Consider the following 17,958-nt stretch of genomic DNA (forward strand, 5'->3'; position numbering starts at 1 on the left):
TCTAAAAATCTTTCTACTCCAACTTTAGACAAACAAAATACCAATCAATAATTAGTTTTACTTGATGACTACTAAAGACTACTCTCCAGCTTCACAACGCACAAAATGTTGGAGTATGCACTGAAGATAACATTCAGATCACACACAGATTCTCTTCGTTCCATTCACCTGCAATGGTTACTTGCCAGCTAATTATTGTTAAGTCATCACTTACTGGGAGCCATTTAAGTGTCTCCTTAGACATGTCTTCTTGTTGCTTTCACATTAACAAAATACATGAGAACTGAAAACACGAGTACTCAAATCAAGACTTACAAAAATTATCAAAATACCTGAAACTCATCCATACTGAAACTACTGTACAGCAAAACCAAGAGACTTCTACTTTCTGGAAAGCATGCACTGAAAAAAATGTTTAAACCCACTATCTTCAGGATTTTCACATCTTCTGTTTTACTATTAGCAGTGCATAATATGAACTTGTGGATGCATTTCATAGTTTAAATGTATTCGTATCTTAGCTTTTTAAGATAAATTTGAGAATAGTCATGACTGTTAACAATTAAGAGCTTTAGCATCAGTTTGGAAATTACAAAAATTCATTTGATCAGCAGAGCTGCAAGACAACAAAACCTTAACCACTGTGGCATAAACCCAAGAATGCTCAATTGCTTTAAAGTCAAGATACAATACATTCAGCTGGAGTGGTCTATAATGGTAACTATCTTATATAAAACACCTAGTAGTATAATTAATTTGCAAGCATGTAATTACAAAGTTTGCTTTTGAATTACCCAGAGCAGTCATTAATTTCAGAAAATCAGTATGGGCTATGAGGAACATCTACCATATGCACAGGACCCTTTTTCTGGGTACCCCCAAGGCTCTGGCTATGTACTTATCAGAGATTTTCTGATGAAGAGATCTTGCCTTGGTAATTAATAGCCCTTGAGGGCTACATATTTACTCTTTTTAAATAGAATAGGGTAGAGTAGAGTAGAATATTTCAGTTGGAAGAGACCTACAACTACCATCTAGTCTAACCACCTGACCAATTCAGGGCTGACCAAATTTAAAGCATGTTATTAAGGGCATTATCCAAATGCCTCTTAAACACTGACAGGCTTGGGGTATTGACCACCTCTCTAGGAAGCTTGTTCCAGTGTTTGACCATCCTGTCTGTAAAGAAATGCTTCCTAAAATGTTTCCTTTTTGAATACATACAAACTGTTATCCACAACAATGTCCAGCAAGGACTTCCACAGCTTAATCACATGTTGTCTGAACCATCGCAGCTTTCTGCTCTTTCCTGGATCTGGCAATTGCCCATTCCAGTTGGAATCTTCTAGGTCTTGCACTGAAACAGCCCACAAGCAATCATCCTTGACGCAACTTTCCCATGCCTCCTGCAAATCTGTCTTCTCATATCCTTTCCCTTGCTTACTTCTTTCTCATCTGAAGAGTCCTAATCTTCATCATTCCTCGTTTGGAAATTATTCCATCCTTTCATCATCGGTCCTACCCATTTCTGAGTATTTTCCAGTTCTTTCAAACCCATTTTAGGAATGGGAGGTCACAAATGTGAAATGAAGGAAGCCAAATGCAGCCATACTACAGATTTATACACAACAAGGTTCTCTGTTTTGTTCTCTATTGCTTTTGATTTGGCTTTTTTGAAGTGCTCCTGAGAACAGAGCTGATGCTAAGGTAGAACCATCCACCACACACACAAGATCTCATTCCTGACTGGTAACAGTCTGCTGAGAACCTATTGTTTTCTATGTGAAATAAGGATTATCCCTGTTTTCCCTCCTTTGCTGAAGGCAAGGCTGGCTTTTATACCTGGGCTACACAAGAATGCTCCTTTCTGTTCTTGTTTCAGTCTCCAAAAATATATCTCCTGAAAATATAACACGGACATACCCTCTTCTCTTATACAGTTTATATGGCCTTTGAAGGCCAGCATCAATATATTAGACTCTTTGGTCTGCGTTTGGGATTTTCCACTCCACAAACAATAGCTTCCTAAGGAGAAGCTGGAGAAAACTAGTTCCCCAGGCTACCACAACACATACCAAAAAAGAACACAAAAGAGAACATATCAAGAGATATCCTGTATTCATCCTCAGAAAGGCACAAATAAGAAACTTGGCAAAATTGCCATAAAAATGAAGATTCATTGTTCTCAACTTACTTAATACACCTAGGTCCTGAAATAAAATAGCAAATTACTATATATACAAATGTCTTAAATACCATATACTGTTTATTGGTGGTGATAAGACCCTGTAATAAAGTTAAGTTTAAATAAGATTGTAGGTACTTAGTGCTTGGGACTCTTCTACTACTTGGCTTCTGGCTTCTCGTTGTAGTTTCTTAACATTTACAACAGCCAGAAATTTTCAGACCAGTACAACATTGCACGAAAAAATACCTCATGTTTTTACATTCTGAAGCAAAATATTGTGGTTATCCTGTATCCTGCCTCCATGAAAAGGAATGCAATACAGAATGTTATCATTAAAATAAAAGCACAGTATTAATAAAACCCAGATCTTTTTATCTCTGCTATTAATCACAGAATCACAGAATGTTAGGGATTGGAAGGGACCTCGAAAGATCATCTAGTCCAATCCCCCTGCCAGGGCAGGATTGCCTAGACCCTATCACACAGGAACGCGTCCATGCGGGTTTTGAATGTCTCCAGAGAAGGAGACTCCACAACCTCTCTGGGCAGCCTGTTCCAGTGTTCAGTCACCCATAATATAAGTATGTATTATGAATTACAGGAAAGATTTTTAGTGCTGCAATCTTAACCAATGGTATATTGCTTATTTACTATGTGCAATTGACTCAGACTAGTAAATGAAAACAGATTAGGAAGGCACATTTTCTTGCTCCCGTATAATTGCATAATGCTGCAATGTTTGGAATGCAAACTCCGCAGGGGACCATTAAAAAATATTGGTTTGTAAATTAAAGTCACTGAAAAGTAAATGTCAGCCGTGAAAACATTTCCTTTAATATTACATCTTATAAGTTGTTTAATCAGTCCCTCCTCCAGCTGAGGTCTGAATTATCATTAACTTTGTGGTCCAATAAATTATTAATACAAAATGGGAGAATCTAAGGGAAAGATGGCGCTTTAGAGCATACAGAGCAGATGAAGAGTTACAAAAATGGGCCAGAAATTTTGCTGTGAAGAGTTAATGCAGTAAAAGGGAACAGCTGGAGACTATTAAAAGCCCTCATCAGAGGGAAGAAGCAGCAAACTGTTCTAACTGGGTCAGCTGACAGGTGGCTGCGCTTCAGCAGTGCCCTCCCGCAGCCCACTCCCAGCCGCAGAGATTGATGCTGCTGTGTGATCCTCAAACCAGAGGTACAGCTGCAAAGCTGCGCTGCAGCTCAGGACATGTCCTGGGATGTCCCTTGACCAATTCAAACCATCTCAGCACCGATAAATAACACAGGGAGCAAAATGACTACTGTATGTATGGGGGTAAGTTAGGGAAAACACTGAGGGTGCATAAATTGTTTAATTCCCTAACTACCGCTCAGAACCCTGCAACTGAAAAATGTACTTTATTTATTTATATATTTAACTCCCTAATATCTGGGTATGCACTGCACAGACCTAGGCAAATCATTTTAACCTCTGCATGCCTCAGATTTCCAATCTAAATGTTAACCAAGTTCACCAGACCCTCCCCAAAAGTTCCAAGGTTCAATCAACAGACACGTGTAGCCCCTTGTGAGGTCCTCAGCAGAAAACTACCATATAGAAAAGAACCCTCTACTCCCCCCTCCACCAAACCTGCAGGCAGGCAACTCTCCCACTGCCTTTTATATACAGAAACACACTCATGAGAGCAACAGTGAGGAGGTGGAGGCATGGGCTCCATACCATGGTCTCTCACAGAGGCCATGTCCCTGGCAGACTGAAAAGCTTCAAGAAACACCTCTAAAGTCATGAAGGAGCAAGTTCAGTGTGTTACTACTGATGACAAATCGCAATACAATTAGCCATGGCTAAATATTTCTACTATCCAGATAAAGACAGGAACTAAGAGCGCTAGCTGCTGTCAGAAAACCAAAGCAATTGGTAAAAGAATATTTTTCACTCTAGATAGAAATCTGGGGATATAAATAACAAAATTGCTTAAACATATTTAGCGAATGCTCTTATGTTAATGAAAAACAATGTAAGCATAAAAGGAAATTCTCAAAATTCAGGAATACAAAAAATTGTTCTATGCAGTTTAACTGTTCAGCTTTTTCTATAATTTTGTTTGAACTTTATGAAATAACCTAAACAACATTGGTTTAAACAGTTAGCCAGAAAAGCCAATCTCTGCCCCGGGAGTGGTCCCTATTGTAAGAAATTTGGCTTGAAATTTCCCTGGCATCCTTTGAATTTTACTTCCCTCCTTTGCAGTAATCCTAACACACTTTTAACAAATATTTTACATTTAATTTAAAAGACAAAAAGACAGATGCTCCTTTATGGGATTACTTGCATGAGTAATCTTTAGCATAACTGAGGCTGAATATTGTTAGAATATTTTTATTTTAGCTGAGAAAAGCATGTTTAATTTCAGAGATGAAGTTGAAAGACCATGCTGAGCCTGACAGAGATGTGGTGCAACTTAACTGCTAATTATAATGAAAATCTGAAATGTCCTATAGGAAGGTGATACGTTCTTAATTTACTGAACAACCTTTTTTATACAAAACCTCTCTCTTCTGACAAATTAGCTCAAAGATGTTTAGATCTTGTACTTGAGTGAGTTAGGAGTCATGCTATTTGTGAGCCTAACAGAGATCAGAATGGCATATAACCAGATTTCCTGCAGTTCAGGCAACAATACGGAGCCCAGGGCGCTTCATACACTCATTCAGCCTTAGCTGTCTTAGATCTAAGTTTTAGCAAGTATTAAGGAAAGATGAAAAACCCATACATACCTTTTATATTTGATGTCTCACACTGCAGTTGTAATAAATAGTAGGTAATTACTAGCAAACCTTCTGAAAAGGATGATTTTAACACAAAGCTTTCAAATATTTATGGTAGTCCCTCTCTTTATCAGGAGTGCTTCCTACCGTCCGCACTTTCAAGCCTTAAACTAAATGATCTGGTGCATATTTTTCTTTTGCTTGGTACCAGCAGCACTCACAGCTGCACTGATAAGGGGTTACTTGCTTTATTGAAGCGTATCTACTCAAGAACTCTAGTTCAACTTGAAATACATTCACTACAATGGATTTAAATTAACTTTTGTGAATTTATCTCATCTTACAGGACCATAAGGTAGGGTGAGTCTTGCATGAATGTGCTTGAGACTCAACCTGAGGCGCTTGCCACTGTTTCAGACCGTTACCTCTCTGCCATATTCCACGCTAACACATTGCCACTATTTATTTTGGGGAAGCTCGGAGGTGATCTCTTTAGGTGACTGACAGTAACTCACTCCAGCAGAGAAAGTGCCGGGTCAGGGCAAGGAGCTGGCTCATCTGGGTGGAAAGTCTCACATTGCAGCAGCTGCCTCTGTGATATCTGACTCGTGAATAAAGAGCTTGTTTTCTATCCTGGCTTTCAATTAAATTTTGGTAAACACAGACATTTACCGAAACATTTAAAACAATTTATCTGACTCCTGAATGAATGGCTGTTTTCTCTGGAACAGAGTCAAAGCCTGAAGCTCTATTCAGAGAAAATTTCAAATGATCAGTGAACAGTGGAAATTTCTATCTCCATTTCTGGTCTTTGCAATGTCAGCAGTTCAGAATTTCAAAGTGAAAAAAAACAGTGCCCAAGGTACTACAAGACTTCAAGGTGGTTTTTTTCCAACCCTCTTTTTTTTCTTAAGGTTCAGAATTGAGAGGAGGGAATGCCTCCATTACGGATATCACAATCCAACGGCCAAGCAGGAGTTCATCAGACACGAAATCTGATCTTAAAATGCTTTTCCTCCCTTAAGACCCCGCTTTATAGAGGTGCTGAGCTCCCACACCTTCACACTGCAGTTTCTGTGAGAAAATGCATGCTGCCCTCAGCTTTTCAAGGGAGGACAGTGTTGGCAGCTATTGACCAAGATGCCAGGATGGCCTGGGAAGGTTCCCAGTTGCCCACACCTTCCAACAGATGGGAAGCCAGGAACATCATAGTTGAGAAAAGCACAATTAGCCCCTAATACCCCAGTTTCAAAAGATGTACATCTTTCCACAGGCAAAGCTGTCTCTCCCGGTAAAACAGAGGAGTTGTTACATTTACAGCTTCTCCAGGCCATTTGGTAAGTCTATAACTGCTGTCAACACAAGGCTTCTCAAGCTCTTCAGCAATGAGCTCAATGTTGTGGAGCAATCAGCAGTTTTGTACTTTCCTAGCTGTTGATCTGAAGCATCATGGATGAAGAAAAGTAAAAGCTTCTCGTATTCGCCCCCCGCTTTCACGTATCTGCTCACAATCAGGCACACATCATTGCAAATGACTTGGGTTTAATACTATGATCAATATAGAAACTATTTAATATGCTAAATCTAAGCTTAACCTTCAAATAGTCCCCTATAAAAAAGCAATGCTTTATGGTGAGTTTTCAATTAAAAAAAAAAAGAAAAAAATATTAGGAAGAATTGCAAAAGGTGTGAGGCCAGCAATCAGGCCAGCCATCGGTCCTGTGCGAAAGGGCCGCACTGGCTTATGCTCAGAGGTAAAACTGGCTGCTTACTTTCTGCACAGTTAGATCAGGCAATTGATTTCGCAGACTTCTGAAGCTACCACTCCACAAAATCCGTTACCTGAGTTTGAAAATACATGCCAGCAGATTTCCTTGCACCACTGAGGAAACGATTAGAACGCAGTCATGCAATATATTATGTGGTTGGATAGCAAAAATCTTAAAAATGCTTAACATTTGGAATGAGTCGCTTTTGTTAAAATGAATTTCACTGGTGGGTGGCCTATATGTTACTGTGACAGGAGAAAGGGCCTTCTTAGAGTAGTGCAAGTGACAGCCAAAATCTGCCAAGGAGGCAGAGGACAGATTCCAAAAGTTTCCAGGATTTTAATACTGAATTACCAACAGAGAAGATCAAAGCAAAAAAGCAAAACCAGTTTTTATAAAGGATGCTGATGGTGCCTCAGACTGACAAGCCGTCTTTTGAAAAAAATGACTGCTGATGTCAGATGGCCACTTTTTATTTCCTTTTCATTATAGCTTTTGTACTGATCTGTGTATGTGTACGTATATGTATGTGCATATAAATAATTAATTTATTAAAGAACATCCCAACACAAACAAAAATGCAAGGTGATTTCTTCTATTAGCTTTTAAACCGACACACAAAAAAAGAACTAGATCTATTCATTTTGGTTCTGCTTAAAGTAAAATTTCACTGGCTGTACATATCACATCTTAAACTGCACAGGCGGTACTGAATTAATGCCAGCTGTTACAGAGTCAGTCAGTTGTGAGAGGTGCCAATCACTGCACGTTCCACTTCAAATGAGAAGTAAAGGCACTCAGAGTGAAGTACAGACTGAATCCACTCATTTTTAATATTTTCAAAAAGGAAAACATAACAGCGCTAACAAAACAATAATGTAATAAAAACCCCAGCCCGTATTCATTTCTGCAAACCCCCTGTCCCATTCACTGTCGAGGAAACAAAAATCCACGCGCAGAGCACACAGCATGCAAAGCTGTTGGAACTGCCTTCCAACTCCACACACCAGGACATCAGAACCTGCTCAGCTGACAGAGGGACCTCTGCGGTATCTTTAGACATACAGCAAATAAGAAACCCTCTGCAACATTATTGAAGTGAGTTTGTATCTGTATAGCAGATGTCACCAAAGTTTAAGGCTATACATAGTTACAGATACCCCCCTCCCTTCAATTATTCATAATTTATAAGCTTATCTTTTCAAAGGGCTGTGCATGACAAACTACAGTAGTAAAGTACAAAATAAATCAACACAGCCCTGTCATATGAGAAAAAAACCCAGCCCTCCTTGGATCCACCTGACCTCAGCTAGGGCTGAAATGTGTTGTGGGGCAGTCGTTTAGAGCTGTGTTCGCTACGGCTCATCCACACCACATCTTGTACTCTACTGCCCCTCCAAAACATCATTAAGACATCCTCTCTCTTTGTTCTCCAAAAGCCACAGCCCTCTCTTGTTTTGACGTTATGTCTGGCCTGCAACATCTCATAGCAGTCCATCAAACTGTCTTGTCACCACTGTGTCACTGAACCCGCTGCAGGTTCAAGTGTGGCTGAAGGCAGTCCAATCAAACTGGATCTCCATTATAGAAAGTAAGAATTAATTCCATCATTTTTTCTTCTTAGGTATGTGTTGGTGTGCATGCAAAGAGGTCAGTATCAAACAAACCGACCACCTCCCTAGCTTCTGTGTTTCTCATTCAGCATTTGTAGAACACCTACTGCCACAGGACCTTGCTCTGTGACAAAAGCTGACAGGCGTTATGACAGTTCAGCAGTTGCACAAACTTAAAACTTATTATCAACAGCTTATCTAGCATTATTGCCACCTTCTTTATCCAAAAGAGGCAACAAAACCAAACCAAGAACTGAGATCAGAGCTCCGGTATAAAGAACACTATGCACAACTTAACAGCAAGAACATTAGAGGCTTGGGCTCACTGAATTGCTCCATTTCCCAATTTTCCTCTGAGGCTGCACAGTTACAGACATAGTTTCAATCTAAAAATCTGTTTGAATATTTGCAGTGATAAATATAGGCAGAATTATTATACCTACCCACTATATAGTACAAATCCAACTCAGTGAAAGGACTGTAATACAATGGCGGCAACCTGGGACTTGCTGTCAGCTTATACAAGATCAAACTGGATCACTGAATTCATCAGCAACACTCTACGTACTAAAGCTGACCAAACTAAGGACCAGGTAAGACAAAGACGAAGGAAAGAAGCAGCCTCAGACTCCCACTTTTCAAGCATCCAGTTTGAATATAGCAGTATGTAAGGATGCTGGGAAATGGGCAATCAGAACCTTTTATTTAAACATACCAGGTATCTTTCCTCCTGCCTCATGCTGGGGGTACGGATCATGTGATTCTGTTCTCCTCTCCAGTCTCCGAAACGTCGAAAAAAATAATTGGATAAAAATCGATTGACAGGATCTCTAATAATATTGATGTACACTGGCTGGTCTCCTCCAAACCTGGTGGAAAGAAAAATGGGTGAATCTCATCAGAAGGTTCCACACAGGCACATGTATCCATCTTTCATCTGCATGTTTTCAGATTACTTTCTACAGAAGTTCAGAGCTTCTGCAAGGTTAGGAGTGAAACTGAGAAGCTTACAACTAGTTACCAAAACTTTGTAAAAGCATGTAAAATCTCTTTAGGATGAACAGTACATACGATATCACATTAAGCTACATGTGTACTACAAACATTTTCGTTTAAGACCATTTTTTCCACTGTGTCAATAGTTTTGCTTCTTGAGTTTTCTCCTTGCCGTTTTTAGATGAAGAACCTTCTGCAGCTGAATCCAAGAATGAGCATTTCTTCTTCTCAACACATTCCCCATGTGGGAAATCATGTCAGAGCAGGCACCGTCTAACACTAACTGCCATAAGGCAGCCTTGTATCGCCTTCACCTGTACAGTAAGTGTACTAAGGTGCAAAGGATTTTGCAAAATTCAAGCTTATTTCAAAAGGCTTCCTTTGGATGAACTGACAGATATGCATGGTATTTCCATCTTTATATTTGCTGGAACTTGTGCAAATCTTCCTCCCCTCACCCCCAGCCTGCACCACCAGCTGGATTTGAGGTTATTTCGTGGTTATACAATGCCTTATCCTTGTACTGCACTTCTAGAAGATTTTTTTTAAAAAAGTCAATATGAAAATTCCTGCTTAAAAAAAGAAATTAAGAATCAATTTCAAGTACATGCAAGTCCACGGAAAAGGAAAGGGTAAAATCAGCTGTGACCAGGCTCTGCACAAAAGCAAAACGCAGCACAGGTACCTGCAATTTAGAGATGAGAAGATAAACCAGAGCAACCTCATCAGCTCGACTTTACCCTCTTGTATGCCTCCTCCTGGTAGTTTCTGACAAACATCTTCAGTTTCATAGGTGGGATACAGAAGGAGGAAAGGAGGAAGAGGGAGCTTGAGAAGTTCTGTGATTATACTGTATTTTCACAGTGTTAAAACATTGACATATCAGTGATTTCATTGAACTCAATGTTGCAGGATCACTGCCATAATTTGAAATTGCAGAGACAGCATAAAACTTCAAAACAATCCAATTAAGGTGGCAGATGCTCCTTGCTTCCTGATTAGTGCATAGCCCATTTGGACACGGGTCTGCAAAGGAAGTATCCTCATTTCAGTATCCTGAATTATTCTCTGTGCTTCTCTTTGCTGCTTTTTGTCTTTATACAGAAATAAAACCTACATTAAAAAAACGCATTCCTGCAAATACCATAGGACAATGAGGGCATAAAGTTTGGACAATGTTTATTCAAATAGAAAGCTTCTGGTGAATGCCATGGCTGGTAGCCCTGAAAACTAAATTTTTCAAGTGAAATTGCTGGTAACAATAGGTTGCATCTAAATTACTGAACACATTATGTTCCTGCTGCTTGATGCAGATCAGCAATAGTCTAAAGACAGAAGGGAGTGGAGCAGAGCAAAGAAAAGGGGAAGACAGTAAGAAGCAATGACAGCAGCAAGTTGTCTGAAGATAGAGACAGAAAGATTACAAGATTCAGAGAAGCAATGGAGCAGGGATATCCTGCCCTGGATTTTGTAGAGGACGCTAAGCCTAAATGCCCCTCAGAAGGGAGAAAAATCAAAAGCAGGCAGCTATTAGTTGTCTAGATAGAAATATTCAACACATATTGTCTTTTCTGAAGTAAAAGGAGGGGTTGGATTGCATAACCAACCCACCAAAGTGTCAGAGCCCAGTCCTTTTGCTGGTCAGGTCACGTCCCCGAACACGTGAACTGTAAATTCAGTATCAACAGCTCTGAGAGAAGAGGCACATGCGAGCTCATCTGTCCCGAGAGCACAGCTGAGATGGGAGGTCACTCTTTCACAAAGAGCTACAGAGGAACTTCTCATTTCTGAAACGGAGACTGTGCCCCCCCCCAGAACACAGGACAGCTCGAATTTCTGATTTCCTGCACACTGTAACCAGCCTGGTATACACCCAGCTGCAGTTGCTCCACCAGGCAACAAGCAGGGAATTTTTAGAAAAATTAAGTCTGTTCTGGTTCTAACTCAAATCTGCATTTTTTTTTAAAACATTGTTTATAATACTTCAAATTCCAGCCATTTGTTTCTATGGACTGTACTGAGACTCTTATGGAAGCTAAGCAGCACTTGCATGGCATAATAAATCCTACTGGTTAAAAAGTCAATCACCTCAAGCAAGGACAAATCAATTCTCCATTTGTTCAAGGATGTTCTGCATATTTTTAGATGCCTCTCTCCAGAGTGAAACTTTTCAAATTAACACTCACATGAAAGTGCTCTTGCTAACAATAACATGTTGTGCTCTCATTATACATCATGTCACCTTACTTACACTCAAACACCTATTGTGAAGGACTCAAAAAGAGACACAATCATGTTTTTCTAGGCCTGAGCAGAAGGCTTACCTTCTCTGAGTGGGATCAAGATTGGATCCTGCATGATAAAGGTACCTGATCATTCTCATGCCCACCAGCACATCACTGCAACTGGGTAGAGTGGGCCAGGACACCACCACTCCAGCCGAGCACTGAAAATGTATACACTGATCCTTTGCGGTGCTCTTCCTGTCCTTATAACTTCTCCTGATTTATTTAGTGTATAATATTAAATCCCACTAGTTTTAACTGCTCTGTTGTGACAGGTATATTTTTGGGAGTCCTCATCAAAATAAATAGAATATTTGCAAGCTTCAATCAATGATATGTAGGTTCATTAATAATATACTCTCCCATCCCTTTTTTAATAAACGTGAAAAAAAAGGCCTGAGAAGTATGCCAGATGTTGCAAGGCTGTCTCTTAGAAAAACGTCTCTGATGAATTCCAATTTTATTATTTACGTGAGCAAAATCTTTGTTCAAAACCCCTATGAGTTTGAAAAAAGATAAAAGAACTTAAAAAATTCAACAAAAGTGATTTGCTTGGCTTTAAAACGGAATATATCTCAGCTCCTATTAGTTTTCATTTCACTTCACTTCAGGAGGCTGCTGCATTTCCATTCAGCACAAAACTCTCTGCACAAGCAGAAGCAGGCTTCCTCATCCCTGCAGGCAAACCACACTTCTCAAAGAGAAGACCTATTCTCTGTAAGAACTATGCCTACCTCTTGCTCTTTTAATGTAAAATATCTCCCCTTAAACAAATGAGTTGGTTGCTAGAAATTCAATATAATGGAAGCAAACAAGAACTGACAGTCACCTAATATTAACAGGGACAGGCATATTGTGTCCTTCCTAGAAAGTAACCACAGTTCCTTTTTACAGCTTCAGACAACTGAGAATCACATGCCGAGAGCACAACTGCCCAGCAAGGTTTACTCACCAATTATGTTACAGCTCCATTACCCACTCTGCAGCACAGCTTCACAGGGAGGTCACGTAAAAGCACTAACGTACAACTTTAACCACTTTAGGACTTAAATAAGATGCAGTTACATCAAAATTTATCTTCTGAAAAAGGTATCTTGAAATGAAAAGTTATTATAGCATCTTGTATTAGCATGTGCTTGTGGCAAAGCAACCCTATTCTGCACACAAGACACCAGGCACCTCTGGGATGCTCCAATGACCCTCCTCAAGGACAAGCTGCAAAGATTCCCAGAGCAGCGGGCTGAGGCACTGCCTGCCTGGGACTACATGGTATTGCCAGCCTCCAAAATCAAGTTTATCTTCTTGCTTTTGTCTGTAGTGCCTTGCTTCCAGCTTTCGTGCCTTCATCCTACACTGTGGTCATGTTTTCAAGCTTTTCTTTGCATTAGGAGGGGGAAAAAGGAACATGAGTTGAGATAAATCTTTTAGTTTCAAAACTGCATCCTTGGCTGGCCTGGCCTTGAATGGGAGGTGTGTGTGGGGATCCAAAATGCCCAGTGGTTCAAGGTTAACAGTAAAATAGTGCAAACTGGCAACACTCCACTCATTAACTACCCTTTCTGGAGCTGTGATTTCAATAGTAGACATTTCAGCTTCTGAAGTGATGTGTCTGGGTACTGTCATCGTAAAAATCACACCCGAGACCTCTGGGAATTGCTTAGTATCAGACCAGCAAATGGCTAAAAGATTACACCGTAAAGCCTTATATTTCACAGAATCACAGAATCACAGAATGTTAGGGATTGGAAGGGACCTCGAAAGATCATCTAGTCCAATCCCCCTGCCGGAGCAGGATTGCCTAGACCATATCACACAGGAACGCATCCAGGCGGGTTTTGAATGTCTCCAGAGAAGGAGACTCCACAACCTCCCTGGGCAGCCTGTTCCAGTGTTCGGTCACCCTCACCGTAAAGAAGTTTTTCCTCATATTTATGTGGAACCTCCTGTGTTCCAGCTTGCACCCATTGCCCCTTGTCCTGTCAAGGGATGTCACTGAAAAGAGCCTGGCTCCATCCTCATGACACTTGCCCTTTACATATTTATAAACATTAATGAGGTCACCCCTCAGTCTCCTCTTCTCTAAGCTAAAGAGACCCAGCTCCCTCAGCCTCTCCTCATAAGGGAGATGTTCCACTCCCTTAATCATCTTCGTGGCTCTGCGCTGGACTCTCTCCAGCAGTTCCCTGTCCTTCTTGAACTGAGGGGCCCAGAACTGGACACAATATTCCAGATGCGGCCTCACCAGGGCAGAGTAGAGGGGGAGGAGAACCTCTCTCGACCTGCTAACCACACCCCTTCTAATACACCCCAGGATGCCATTGGCCTTCTTGGCCACAAGGGCACACTGCTGGCTCATGGTCATCCTGCTGTCCACTAGGACCCCCAGGTCCCTTTCCCCTACGCTGCTCTCCAACAGGTCTGCCCCCAACTTGTACTGGTACATGGGGTTGTTCTTGCCCAGATGCAGGACTCTACACTTGCCCTTGTTATATTTCATTAAATTTCTCCCTGCCCAACTCTCCAGCCTGTCCAGGTCTCTCTGAATGGCTGCGCAGCCTTCCGGTGTGTCAGCCACTCCTCCCAGTTTTGTGTCATCAGCGAACTTGCTGACAGTGCACTCTATTCCCTCATCCAAGTCATTAATGAATATATTGAATAGTACTGGTCCCAGTACCGACCCTTGAGGGACTCCGCTAGACACAGGCCTCCAGCTGGACTCTGTCCCATTGACCACCACTCTCTGGCTTCTTTCCTTCAGCCAGTTCACAATCCACCTCACTACCCGATCATCCAGACCACACTTCCTCAGTTTAGCTGTGAGGATGCTGTGGGAGACCGTGTCAAACGCTTTACTGAAATCGAGATAGACCACATCCACAGCTTTACCACCATCTATCCACCGGGTTACGTCCTCATAAAAGGCTATCAAGTTGGTTAAGCATGACTTCCCCTTGGTGAAGCCATGTTGAGTGCCCCTAATGATCCCCCTATGCTTGATGTGCCTAGAGACAGCACCAAGCACAAGTTGTTCCATCACCTTTCCGGGGATGGAGGTGAGGCTGACCGGTCTATAGTTACCCGGGTCCTCCTTCTTGCCCTTTTTGAAGACTGGAGTGACATTCGCTTTCCTCCAGTCCTCAGGCACCTCTCCCGTTGCCCACGACTTAGCAAAGATGATGGAGAGTGGCCTAGCAATGACTTCCGCCAGCTCCCTCACCACCCGCGGGTGCATCCCATCAGGGCCCATGGATTTATGGACGTCCAGATTGCTTAATTGGTCCCTGACCCAGCCCTCATCTACCAAGACAGATTCCTCCTCTATCCTGACTTCTTCTGGGGCCGCAGGGGTCCGGGGCTCCTCAGGACAGCCTCCAACAGTATAGACAGAGGCAAAGAAGGCATTCAGTAACTCCGCCTTCTTTTTATCCTCTGTCTCCAGGGCCCCCACCTCATTCATCAGTGGGCCTACATTGCCTCTAGTGTTGGTTTTACCTGCAATGTATTTGAAGAAGCCCTTTCTGTTGTCCTTGACCTCTCTTGCAAGGTTTAATTCCAAGGAGGCCTTAGCTTTCCTAGTTGCCTCCCTACATCCTCTGACAACAGACTTATATTCCTCCCAAGTGGCCAGCCCCTCCTTCCATGATCTGTACACCCTCTTTTTCCACTTGAGTTTGCCCAGCAGTTCCCTGTTTAACCATGCAGGTCTCCTGCTACCCTTCCTTGACTTTCTACTTGTTGGGATGCTCTGATCTTGAGCTCGAAGAAGCAGTCCTTGAATGCTAACCAACTATCTTGGGCCCCCTTACCTTCTAGTACCCTGTCCCATGGGATTTCCCCTAGCAATTGCTTGAAAAGGCCAAAGTTGACCCTCCTGAAGTCCAGGGTTGCGATTCTGCTAGCTATTCTGTTCTTGCCACATGAGATCCTGAACTCTACCATCTCATGGTCACTACAACCAAGGCTGCCCTCAACCTTCACCTCTTCAACCAGACCCTCCTTGTTAGTGAGGATCAGATCCAGCAGCGCTCCTCTCCTAGTTGGCTCATCCACCATTTGCATCAGAAAGTTATCATCAACGCACTGGAGGAACCTCCTGGACTGAGGATGGCTGGCTGAGTAGGCCTCCCAGCAAATATCAGGGTAGTTGAAATCCCCCACGACAACCAGGCCCTGTAATTGCGAGACTGCTCTCAGCTGCCTGTAGAAGGCCTCATCACCCTCCTCATCCTGATCCGGTGGCCTGTAATAGACACCCACAACAGTATCACCCCTGCCAGCCTGCCCCTTAATTCGCACCCACAAACTCTCAACTCGCTCCTGATCCGCCCCTGGACAGAACTCAATACATTCTAGCTGTTCACTCACATAAAGAGCAACTCCACCACCTCTCCTTAGTGGCCTGTCTTTCCTGAACAGGACATAGCCATCCATGACCACATTCCAGTCATGCGAGGCGTCCCACCAAGTCTCTGTGATTGCCACTAGATCATAACCCCCCGACCGAACACGGATTGCCAACTCCTCCTGTTTATTCCCCATGCTGCGCGCATTGGTGTACAGGCATTTCAGGGAGCGAGCTGGGCACACTGATTTCACCCCAGGGGGATGGGGGGCCTCCTGGTCTACCTCAACACTAGAGCGTTGCCCCAGTGGTGCAAGCCCAGCTACTACCCCATCCCCCTCGAATCTAGTTTAAAGCTCTCCGAATGTTTCTTCTCTGTTTCGCTAACCTGTAAATCTCCCAGAATATTTTATGTTGTATTTCTCTTAGTCTTCTACATTCATACATGCTAAAGAATGAGTTTTTTTCCTATGCCCTTCATTATGCTGAGGGTATCAAAGTAGTTTAATATATAAATTCATAATGAACAGCACCAACACTGATACAAATCCTGTGTGGGTCTGCGTAGGATCCCCAACTCAAGTAAAGGCAACACTTGAGAAGGAAATACTAATTGTGTTTTCCTTCATGTAATGCAAAGTTACGTCTGGAAACAAGTACGAGAGAAAACACGAATACTCCACAAAACACTAAGTCAGCTATAGTCAAACTCTGCATTATTTAAAATCACTTAATTCCAAGATACTTTGTATTCAAGCCTTTTCAAAGGTCTGGCTCAGGATCTCTCTGGACTGCTAATTAACACTTCCTTATAATTCAGAGATGCAAATGTTGTACATTACACAGAGGAACAGAAAAACTAATTACAATTTATTACAACAGATTTCCAGCAAATAGTAGAACAGCTGATACAGCTCTTTGGAAAGTATTAAATCAACAAATGTGGTGTGTAGAAAAGATACACCTTTAAAATTGGATGAGATTGCAGATTTGGCAGAGGTACTTATGTTCACGTAAAATCTCGGGGCTTGACTTCTTAGGAAGGTTATAACACAAAGGATGTTGCAGTGCACTTGGTACTGCACGTTCAACTTCTCGTATGAGTAAGTTTATCAAGAGTGTCATGGGTGATTCCAGCTGTTCTGTGGAAATGGCTGTCGCAGAGAGCTACTCAAGATAATGCTAGGAATATCCATATGGAAACTGAAATACGGTAAATTGGATATAATAAAAAAATAACTGTAACTTGGCAGTATATATCGTGTATACAATGTATAGAATATAAAAATCAAGGTAGCTGAAACTGAAAACATTGCTGCCCTGTCCCAGATGTGAAATCCTATGTAACCACCATGAAACAGAGGGAGCTGTGGATATCATCATGCTTGAGGCTTTGAATCTACACAGTTCAACATGATAATCTGTGATGCAGAAGAGAAGTGCAAAACTACTGATAACACCTTCAGATAACAAAGTTGCAAAAGGAAAGAATAATGAAGGGAGTGGTCTGCTGATAAAGAGCCACTTGAGCCACAGGGCAAGCAAGACATAAGCAAACATCATGCACTGTAGTATGGCAAATAAAACCCAAAGCATCCAGAACCAGAAGCAGAGGACATTCACAGGGAAGGAGCAGTTCTGACACGGACGTGCATGCCTCCACAGATTATCAGCAGCGTGTGAGACCTTAGAGGCCAGAATAATCCTAGTTTCCCTTTTCCTGAGAAGCAGGAGCAGAGAGGAGCAAAGTCCTGGCACAGCACAGATGTGACCACTGACAGAGTCCATTTTAAGTGAAGCATGCACAAAGTTCACTGCAGAGTCACAAGAAGGATGGAAAAAAAAAGTCTTGCAATAGAAAAAATGTCAAAAAACTGAAAACCTTCAGCTTGAAAAGAAAATGAGATGGGAAAAAATTACAGAGAAGGCTGAGAGGTAACTGCACAATGGTGTGCAAGAAATTACACATGAAAGCTTACATAGGGGAAAAATTTGATAAA

The 17,958-nt window shown here is 41.8% G+C and overlaps 1 protein-coding gene across 1 annotated transcript in view; it reads right to left on the bottom strand.

Moving 5' to 3' along the window:
- Nucleotides 1-17,958, bottom strand: part of UST (uronyl 2-sulfotransferase) — a 176,138-nt gene that overhangs the window by 59,209 nt on the left and 98,971 nt on the right. The window contains exon 5 of the mRNA XM_068402706.1: nt 9,051-9,204. Within this exon, the coding sequence (XP_068258807.1) occupies nt 9,051-9,204 (154 nt within the window). The remainder of the gene's footprint in view (nt 1-9,050; nt 9,205-17,958) is intronic.

Source organism: Nyctibius grandis, chromosome 1, assembly GCF_013368605.1.
Source record: "Nyctibius grandis isolate bNycGra1 chromosome 1, bNycGra1.pri, whole genome shotgun sequence".
Taxonomy (NCBI): domain Eukaryota; kingdom Metazoa; phylum Chordata; class Aves; order Nyctibiiformes; family Nyctibiidae; genus Nyctibius; species Nyctibius grandis.